The sequence below is a fragment of the Hydra vulgaris genome, chromosome 13, assembly GCF_038396675.1.
Source record: "Hydra vulgaris chromosome 13, alternate assembly HydraT2T_AEP".
NCBI lineage: Eukaryota > Metazoa > Cnidaria > Hydrozoa > Anthoathecata > Hydridae > Hydra > Hydra vulgaris.
The window spans coordinates 50,663,575-50,674,132 of record NC_088932.1 but is presented as its reverse complement, the minus strand read 5'-3'; the positions used below and the strand labels follow the sequence as shown (position 1 = coordinate 50,674,132).

The following is a 10,558-nucleotide window of genomic DNA, read 5'->3' as shown; positions in this document are numbered from 1 at the left end:
CCATAGGTAATAATTTTCTTGAAATAGTAAAAATTCATTCAAGGCAAAATTTGATTATTTTACGTGATATTTTTTCGGTAAGATCAAGACTGAAAAAAAGATTTCTTTATTTTATGACAGCAGTTAGAGTAAAACTTCCTTACTGTAATTATTATTGTAAGTTACGAAAATTACGAAAATTATTATTGTAAGTTACGAAAAACGTATAATCGATAAAAACAACAACAAAGTACATATACATATTAATAACTGTAATCTACAAATAGTACACAGTAAAAATTTACAAATGTCGAGATCACAACTTAAGATTGGCATAGTTACATTTTAAACAATAATAAATATATATATACAGGACAACAAAATTTGTTAGTTCAGTTTAAAAAGTGAATCTACACTATATAATGAACTTTTATAACAAAAGTTAATAGTTCAATTTTGTACTGTTTAAATTCTTTTGCTGTTAACCATTTTTTTCCAGTCATCGGTAACAAGATCAATGCTTTAATAGCAGCCGTAACCTGAGTCGTAACCTGAGCATCTATGAAAAATAAAAACAAGGGGTACTTGGGTAAATTAAAAATTTCCATATATATTACCTATTACCTTTTGTTTTGAAATATTACCTATTTCAATACAAAAAGATTTAATTTATTGTAATATTAATAAGTAGAATGTAAAGCGTTAAATGCAATTTTAATCATTATACAGCAAAATTTAAAAGCATAACAAACCTGAAAACAGAAGTTTAGTTTAAACTTAACTACTAACTCCTTTATATACAATTATCTTGTGGATACGTACAACTGATACTCCAACAATCAAGCTGCATACAAAACAAATATTAAAAAAAATTTAAACGCAATTTTAAATTTAGCACTGCATAAAGTAATAGCACAGAAACCTGAAAATCTAAGTTCAGTTTAAACTTAACTATTTAACTATATTAACAGTTTAACTTAACTCCTTTATATACAATGACCTTGTAGATACGTACAACTGATACTCCAACAATCAAGCTGCATAAACTACTTCAAACATTAAATAATACTCAACTTATTAAATAGTGAACATTTATTTTGTAAAAGTTACTAAACTAGCATTAAGTTGCTAAATAAAGAAATATAGTTTTAAAAAGTTAAATAGTAACATAATTTAATACATCGCATCTAAAACTGAAAATACAATAAACCTTTGTTTATACATTGCTATTTTAACACCAGAATTGGAATAATATTTTGATTATACCAAGCAAAAGCTACCAATAAATTCCGACACAAGAAGTTCAATAACTATTAAAAAAGTATTTTAAAGATGCTCAAATAAAAAATGCAGGAAAATAAGAAAACTATTTACACTGCTAAATATTCAATTTGATACAATGTAATAACTGTAACAAGAGCACACAAAACCACTTGTATAACCAAATATTAATGTAAATACAGTGTAATAAAAATGCATACACACTGAATTTTATAAAGCAACTTAAACAACTAAATATTCAAGTAAATACAATAAAAAGAAATGACTGCAGCATGATGAGTACACAAAATGAAAAAAACTGAAGCAATTGTACAACTTTGTTGGCACTTATATTCAACTATAGTTGAATATAACTATACTCTACTCTATACTCTATAGTTATAACTATACTCTACTCTATACTCTATAGTTATAACTGTTAACTTTAACCTTTTACTTTTTACTTTTAACTTTTTACAAAGCAACTTTCATACACCTTCAGTGCTGATCACTAGTTAGCATTGCTACAGTTGAAAAAGACGAGCTACACTATTGATAGTCCCAACCATTCTTTCTTTGCCAGAAGTTAACTTATATATTATAAATTGCAAAAATTTAAAAAACATCTCTAAACCGCTAGGATACTCCAAATTGAAAATCCAAAACAACTTAAACATGTAATCCAAGCATACCACCATTGAACATCCAGCCAAGCAAACTTCATCGTTCAAGAAATACTCTAGGTATAGCTTTGGATAAGCCAGGTTTTGTGGAACATCTATAGAATTGCCAGTGCCAGGCTAAACATAAACAATTAGTACATGTATTGCAAAGTATGACATTTCCAATTATATACAAATTTAAAATATTCACAATTTGTGCTATTAATACTAATTTAAGTTAGTGCAAAGTTAGCGTTAACTTGACAAAATAAAAACTTAATAAGAAAATTCGTCACATGAGAATTATAGGGTACTATCTGCTTTTTTTATGTTATAATTTATTAATAAAAATGTTTAATTAATAATGTATAATTAAAAAAAAAACAATTAAAAATTATATAAATCATATTAACAGCTTAATTATGAAAGATAAATAACAAAAACGACGTATTATTCATAAATATAATGAAACATTATAACAATAAAAAATCAATAGTTAAATTCTCACAACATAGAAAAATAGATCATCCAGGTCATATTTTAAAAATCCGGAATATTGTTTGCGGAAAATATCCGGAAAAAAATCCGTTATGATTTTCCCCTTAATTTCCTCTTAATTTTCAAAAAAATTTCCCTTAATTTCCTCTGTATAATATCAAATATTATATCAAATCCTTTTATTTAAACATTATTTTAAAGTTGTATTTTTTAAGAGCCACTCATAGCTCTTATATGCATAATAATAAATTTCAAATATTGTCAATAATGAAGGAAGGGCATCTAAAAATACGGTACTTCAATTTGTATTTACGGCAAACTTTTTAAATATCTGGAAAAAAAATGAGAAAAATTATCCGGAATTCCTGGAATATTAGGAAAAAGATAATCCCTGAAAATGTCACATAGAACACTATAATTCTTATGTGACAAATAGTAGATTTATTTACTAAAAGAGAAAAAGAGCAACAAATTAAAATATTGCAGAAATACATAAGACATTTTTTAAAAATGAAAAACAATCCATCCAAAATGCTCACCGTCCCATATGCGATCAGCAAATCAAACGACTCCTTTGCCGTCAGGCGCTTTTTTCCTGTCATCGGCAACAGGTATAGCAATGCTTTCACAGTAGCTATAGTCTTTCCATCTATAAAAAAATGCAATGAGTCGATTAATTTCACTGTAGGGTCAAATCATTATATTTCAACCAATGGCTTGTGGGGTACCATCTCTGATTTTCCTGATTTTTACATATCATTATCTAAATGATGTAAATAGGTTAAATGTGCAATTTCAGAGTTCCAAGTGCAACGGTTTAGAAATTATAGCCTTACAAACACTCTCAGGTAGACCCCTCGGTTCCTCGAATGGTAAAAATAGACAACTTTAAGGCCTTAAAACTTTTTTCTAACTTTCAGCAAGTGGCTCATTTTTTCTAGAACTATTTTCTAGATATTTCTGTCTTAAAATTTGTGATTTTTATTAGCTTGTATCATGTTAGAAAAAAACTACAGCCTCCTAAATTTGGAAAAATTCTAAAAAATGCTAAATAAAGGCAAAATGAAGTTAGCCGTAGTATTTTTCTATTCATCAACAAGTCCTTACATGTTAGTTTTCTAATTACCTACAATGGTCTACAACAAATTGGCAAAATATAAGTAGCTTGTTACATTTTAGAAATCAGTTTTATCTAAAAATATATTGTCCACTTTACTAAAAAGTCCCATTTTCAGCCATTTGGGGATGGCTCGTAAATTTTTCTAACACTTTGTATTGATCTGACATTAACAGCAAATAAGGCCATTAGATCTAACTATATAAAAATGTAAACATCACAAACTTGTCATGTTCACAACAAAAATGGCAGCATTTTTTATTAACCCTTTTTTTCAATTATCAGGGCTGAATAGTGTTATTGGAAACCAGTGCCCCTCCAACCTGCTTTCTAGCCCATGTGAGGGATGTAACCCACTATCTGTAATTTGTTTTACAAAATTTTATATAATTGCTATAAAAACCATTTCTAGCCCAGCATTGTTGTTTATGTGAAAAGCATAGTTATCTTTTTTACAAAATTCTTGTATTCTCCCTTAATAATGGCAATACATAATAATGTAGTTGAAAACAATTATATATGATAATTCATTTCATCCTTTTTTTTAATAAGATAAGAGTAAAATCCTCTAATGTTTTTGAGCTCAGGGTCATGTAACATGGCAATAATGTCACTAACTGGATACCAATGGATATCTGTGGTTGTTGGATACTTGAAATAATTGCCTGCTTTTTGTAAACAGCTAATACAAACTGTGTCACCTTTAGGATCAGTTATCTTTCCAGGAAAGAATTCACCAAAATAATTCACTAATACCCAATCATTAATATTGATATCAGTATTCATCGATTTTTGTGTATTAATGAAAGTATCTTCCAGCATGTGAAAAGAGTCAAATGTACTGCTCATTGATGTTACATAAGCTTTTAAACAGCATGATTGAGGTGAGAAATAATGGTATGAGCGAGTACCTTTGATGGCAGGAACATTCTCAAATCGTTTAGCAAGCACTTCATGTGTTATAGCAGCTGTTTCGGTTTCAGAAATGTAGATAAATCTGAAAAAGAGTTAACATAAATCATAATTCTATTTCCAAATATGTATTTAGTAAGGTCTTGTTTTAAGGAATCCTTTTCTATACTATTTGATTTTTTATAACTAAACATTCATACGTTATTTTTATTATTTTTGTTTAAATGCCTATTATGATATAGGATACTAGACATCAATTATTTGAAAAAATATCATAACCTAAATGTACATACACTTTGACAATAGCATGATATATACCTGATGTTTTTAATTTTTTCTTTAGCAACTAAGAACATGTCCCTCGGTGTCAAAATTTGATTGCCAATTGGCCTTTGAAGGGATAGGTTATGAATAACTCTTTTCACTGTACCACCTATTCCATCACATGCACTTTTTCCATGTGCAGTCCCAAAAAAATGCCAGTCTGCTTTTAGTCCATAGTCTTTTTCATGAAAACACAGGTTTTTCAAATTAAACCTAAAGTACAATAAGAAAAAAACCTATTCAGTTAAAGATTATCAATTTTGTATCCAATTTCAAAAACATCATTTCAAGGGCTGAAAATAGTTTGTCTAGAATAGGTAATTGTAATCAAAATTTTTTAAAAATATTGTGATATGAAAATTTAACCTATTTTTATACTGGCTGCTTGCACCATCAGTGAAATAATTGATCTTCTGAACTTGTGGATATTCCTCTTTCAGAATTGGTATGATTTTGGAAACATAACTGAAAACTGCCTCAGTATTGTGAATTAGATTGTCAGATATAACACAATAACATTTGCTTTCTGGTGATTGGTTTCCATTTAAAGATTGCACATATATGACAAATGGATGGAGAGTTGCTTGATTTTTGGAAAAATAGGATTAATATAACTGAACTTCATCTTGTATAATAAATGAAAAATTTTCAGCAAAATCCATTTGCATAATACATTCATTTGGCTTCATGTTTTCTTTGAGCTGGTTTAAAAAGAATGTCTGTGATTTGCTGACATAATGATGTTTTGTGAGGTTATATAACTTGTCTGTTAACTCTTCTAGAAACTCATCAGGACTTTTAACTATAGTTTCCAAGGAGCATCTATCAGTCTTCAACCATTGCTTATAAGTTATTTCATTTGCTGAATCCCCTAACAGTTCATTTAACTTTTTTTCAATTCTCTTTTTTCCAGGACACTTCTCACACTCATGAAACATACATGGTTTATTTTCTATTAAACATACAGCTAAGACCATCAGATCTTTTGACTTTATTTCATTTTTTAATGATTTAACCATAAGATTTGGATTTTGATGGTCAATACAAACACAGACGGTGTGCGTGCCAGATTTTCCTTTCCTCAATTTTTTAGGATTTCTTATGTCTGTTGATCTCTCACCAAGGATTCCTTTAACATCCCGCAAAGCTCTAGCTTGCTTCACCATATATTGTGTTGTTTTAAATTCATTTATTGTTTCCTGAATAGTCCAATGGACTGGAGCTAAAGTGAGCAATTTTATTTTTTGTGAAATATTGATCTCATTACAAAACTTTTGTTTAAGCTGTTCTACAATAAAATCTAAAGAGGAACTTTTGAGCATACTAATTTGAAGCTCATCTCGTTCAGATGCATTCAATGATTCATTTAGCAACTTAACTTTCTTTTTTATTTTATTGTCTATTTGTAGCATACTCATGCTGGATGATCTTTTAATAGGAGACACACCAAATTTAACAAGACAAGGATTTATAGTATCAATTTGTGTGACAGAGTTATCAGGTGATATGTAATCTGGATCATGTCTCTTGTCAACTTCTTCAACATTCTTGCTTTTTCTTACACAACCAAAACATATTTTTTTCCCAGGAATTAAATTAGAGTCCAGTTGATTATGCTCCAGAGTGACAGTTGTCAGGTTTCCTTTAACAATCTTTGAATGAATTGAGAACGGGTCACAACATGATTTATGATATGTTGAATAGTAATTAATAAATTGTAACCTATGGTGAGTGCAATTGTATGCAAATGAATATTTCTTATTCCAGTTCTTAAGGTCAGCAGGTATTTATCTTCATTTACTATTTCTGAAATTTCAGACTGACTGCAGTATGTATTTTTATGACCATCTAACTTTAGCTCAATACCAATAGAACAAGTATTCATGTTTATCTAATAAATTTAATTAAGATGAAATATTATTGAACCTTCTTATGTATAATTTTCTATGAAGTTATATAGGAGAAGTAAGTTCAATAATGATTTGATTACATATATATATATATATATATATATATATATATATATATATATATATATATATATATATATATATATATATATATATATATATATATATGTATGTATGTATGTATGTATGTATGTATGTATGTATGTATGTATGTATGTATGTATGTATGTATGTATGTATGTATGTATGTATACATACATACATATGTATACATACATACATACATGTATGTATGTATGTATGTATGTATGTATGTATGTATGTATGTATGTATGTATGTATGTATGTATGTATATATGTATACATACATACATACATACATACATACATACATACATACATACATAAGATCCAACAATTAAAAACACATACAAATAATGTAATGAAAAAAATGGAAACAAACTGCAATAGCAAAGTTTATTGAACAGAAAAATATCAAGGTAAGTTATTTTTAGTTATAAATGCTTATATATTTACATTTGCAAAAGGGTATATTATATAGAATCATTGCATTTTTAGATAAATAGTTAAAATTAACTAATAAAATTGAAACTCATACTTTGTTAAAAAACTTATTTAAACAAAACATTAAATCAATATTGAAATGGCTTGATTAGTCTTGTTATACTTCATATTGCCAGTAATGTATGAACCCACTGTCCTACTATTGCCTTGAATTATTAGCAATTCAATCAACTATAAAAAAATCATCTTAATAAAGATTAAATCGCAATTTTATGATTAACTAAATTTTTTTTTGAGTGTCACCTTTTAAAAATAATGCAGGCTCTATATAGTTATTACCCTTTTGTTGTGCTCCTATCCGGTATAAAGTCCAGATCAGGGAGAAAGTAACCAACCATATCTCTTTTTTTTAAGAAATGACTTATGATAGGCTACATCCCTCACATGGGCCAGAAAGCAGGTTGGAGGGGCACTGGTTTCCAATAACACTATTCAGCCCTGATAATTGAAAAATAGGGTTAATAAAAAATGCTGCCATTTTTGTTGTGAACATGACAAGTTTGTGATGTTTACATTTTTATATAGTTAGATCTAATGGCCTTATTTGCTGTTAATGTCAGATCAATACAAAGTGTTAGAAAAATTTACGAGCCATCCCCAAATGGCTGAAAATGGGACTTTTTAGTAAAGTGGACAATATATTTTTAGATAAAACTGATTTCTAAAATGTAACAAGCTACTTATATTTTGCCAATTTGTTGTAGACCATTGTAGGTAATTAGAAAACTAACATGTAAGGACTTGTTGATGAATAGAAAAATACTACGGCTAACTTCATTTTGCCTTTATTTAGCATTTTTTAGAATTTTTCCAAATTTAGGAGGCTGTAGTTTTTTTCTAACATGATACAAGCTAATAAAAATCACAAATTTTAAGACAGAAATATCTAGAAAATAGTTCTAGAAAAAATGAGCCACTTGCTGAAAGTTAGAAAAAAGTTTTAAGGCCTTAAAGTTGTCTATTTTTACCATTCGAGGAACCGAGGGGTCTACCTGAGAGTGTTTGTAAGGCTATAATTTCTAAACCGTTGCACTTGGAACTCTGAAATTGCACATTTAACCTATTTACATCATTTAGATAATGATATGTAAAAATCAGGAAAATCAGAGATGGTACCCCACAAAGTTTTCTTGAAATTGGTTGAAATATAATGATCTGACCCTGTAATGATGAGCAATTTATCTTTATTAATAACAGTCAACCTCAAATTAACATAAAACACTACTCATACCACTTTTATATTAACTTACTGGATCCTCCAATCATTCCCTCTGTGTTGCATTTTTGAAGGTATTCAACTGTTGATTTGGAACAATAAAGTAGCACAGAGGATATCAAATTTTCCATACACACAACAAAGCGGTCAGCTGCATCAGGATACATACGACGAAAATCTTGCAGCAGCTAAACATTAAATAAATCTGTACATCATAAGCTCACTAATAAGAAAAAACACAAATAACTACGTGAATATAAATTTATATACTGAAAACCGTTTTATTTACTTTTCAATATCTATTTACAAAATATTAACCATTTGTGGCATAGACAAGTAACATGGTATTTGATGTACACATTTTAAATATGATGGATGACATTCTTCGATCTTTTTCCGTCTGTAGCAGAACGTTTTCTTTGCTGATAGTAAAAGTTCTTCACCAAAAACTGATACCGACAAGGTGGCTAATTTGATCATTTCTATTTTTAAATCATCACCTGTTATACCTGTAAATCAAAGCTAAATTTTATGTTTTACACAACACAATGTGTAGTACTAAATAATATTAAAAAAAAATCATAAATCTACATGAATGCGTTTACACAATATTCATTAGTTAAACAGTTATTTAAAAACAAATAAAAAAAGAAAACATATTTTTGAATTAAGTACATTATACTAATAACCTTCACAGAATTCACACTCCTCCAATTCTCGACAGCAACCTGTGAAAATAAACTCATCATTTTGTAGAACTGTAGTTATCAATGAATTCCTAGAGAGTGCATCAGACAGTGGTGCAGTACTTTGTTGCAAAGTCTGTCTAGCCTTACCCCTTTTCTCTTTTGGAGTCCACATTTCCTCTTTTGGAGTCCGTTTCTCATTGCTGCTAAGCTTAACGTGTGCATTTTCAATGCACTTAGCTAAAAAACCCTTGTGAGATTTTGGTTCAAAGAAATCTTCCAGTTTGAGACCTGTAATCCTGGCAAGAAATATGCTAACCATTTTCATTTTATCTTTCGGCAGGTAATTCCCGTAACAGTCGATAACTTTAGCAGCAGTCACTATGTTATAGTTTGTCTTTCAGATATTCCATAGGTTCCAGTTTTCATTTTTATCATGTGGTGTTTAGTTTTTGTATGCTGTAACAAGAATGACTCCAGAGACATTTGATTGGATAATATGCCTGATGCAGAAGAAGTAGGAGTATTTTCATTGATACCAGTTATGTCTCTGTTACTAGCCTCGCTAGATGGAGTAGTAGGAGTAGTCACTTGCGAAATATTGCTACCTTCATTGCTGACATTAGTTCTCGATAATAATGTGTCCTTTGTTATGGATTGACATTCTTGTACTTTCTAGACAAACAATGGTAAAATTAAAACAATTCACAAAATTGTTGTAAAAGTGCACAACAATTGATGATTTTGCAGAGCCATTGCATTTTTTGTCCAGCATACATTAATATACTCATAAATTATTATGTTTGTACACAGTCACATGAAATATAATACAATACCTCTTTCCAACATTTGCTTGGTTTGAGTATAACCACCGACATATCAGACCTTAAAACTATTGGAAAATCATCAGGATCAATTTCACATCCGTCACTATCCAACACAAACTTTAGACTGCTATCTGCACCAATGTCAAATTTCCGACATACTAAGACAAAATGCAGCTATTAGCCTATTAGTACATAACAAATTAAATTTGTAAAAAAGAAAAGTCAGAAAAGTTTAACCAAAATTAATTTCAATCATTTAATCTCTGATCAGCTGTAATTAGTCTACCTCTTGCTGTGTAAAGTCTTTCCTGTCTGTTTTGTTTTAGGTATGTTTTTATTGTCAATAATGAAATATTACAATTATTACTATTGTTTCTTAGCATAATAAATTATTGAGAGAAATTTATGGCGCCTAAATTTTCGTGTTAAGAAAAGTAAAAGTATGTAACTAATCAAAATAACTTAAAGAAAATATATTCAGAATCGTGGATTCTGAATATATTAAAAGAAGTCATAGTAGAAGAATGAAAAATAATAAACACAATAATATAAGTGTAATTTACATTTACTGTTATGCAAAAA

The 10,558-nt window shown here is 28.9% G+C and overlaps 1 protein-coding gene across 4 annotated transcripts; it reads right to left on the bottom strand.

Annotated features, from left to right (window-relative positions):
- Positions 1–230: 230 nt before the first annotated feature.
- LOC136090294 (uncharacterized) lies at positions 231–10,351 on the bottom strand. 4 transcript variants are annotated; one of them, XR_010643316.1, is made up of 7 exons: positions 9,986–10,347; positions 9,153–9,824; positions 8,782–8,972; positions 8,498–8,651; positions 2,939–3,048; positions 732–2,039; positions 231–538 (listed from the first exon to the last, which is right to left on the bottom strand). XR_010643316.1 is itself a non-coding variant. In XM_065816615.1 (7 exons), the coding sequence occupies exons 1-6, from the start codon at positions 9,475–9,477 to the stop codon at positions 773–775; spliced, it is 939 nt and encodes a 312-aa protein (XP_065672687.1). In that variant the 5' UTR covers positions 9,478–10,348; the 3' UTR covers positions 231–538; positions 732–772. The 4 variants fall into 4 exon arrangements, 2 of the variants coding, with proteins under 2 accessions (XP_065672687.1, XP_065672688.1); XM_065816615.1 differs by having other exon boundaries at positions 732–823; positions 1,932–2,039; positions 9,153–10,348; XR_010643315.1 differs by having other exon boundaries at positions 9,153–10,347.
- Positions 10,352–10,558: the final 207 nt, after the last annotated feature.

Bases quoted from the DNA above. Each gene is read 5' to 3' on its own strand.
- LOC136090294 (XM_065816616.1), bottom strand. From the start codon at position 9,477: ATGAAAATGGTTAGCATATTTCTTGCCAGGATTACAGGTCTCAAACTG. The intron at 3,049-8,497 runs GTAAGTTAATAT...ATTTTTTTATAG, and splicing joins GGGAATGATTGGAGGATCCA to ATGGAAAGACTATAGCTACT. The intron at 2,040-2,938 runs GTGAGCATTTTG...GTTTATGTTTAG, and splicing joins TGCTGATCGCATATGGGACG to CCTGGCACTGGCAATTCTAT.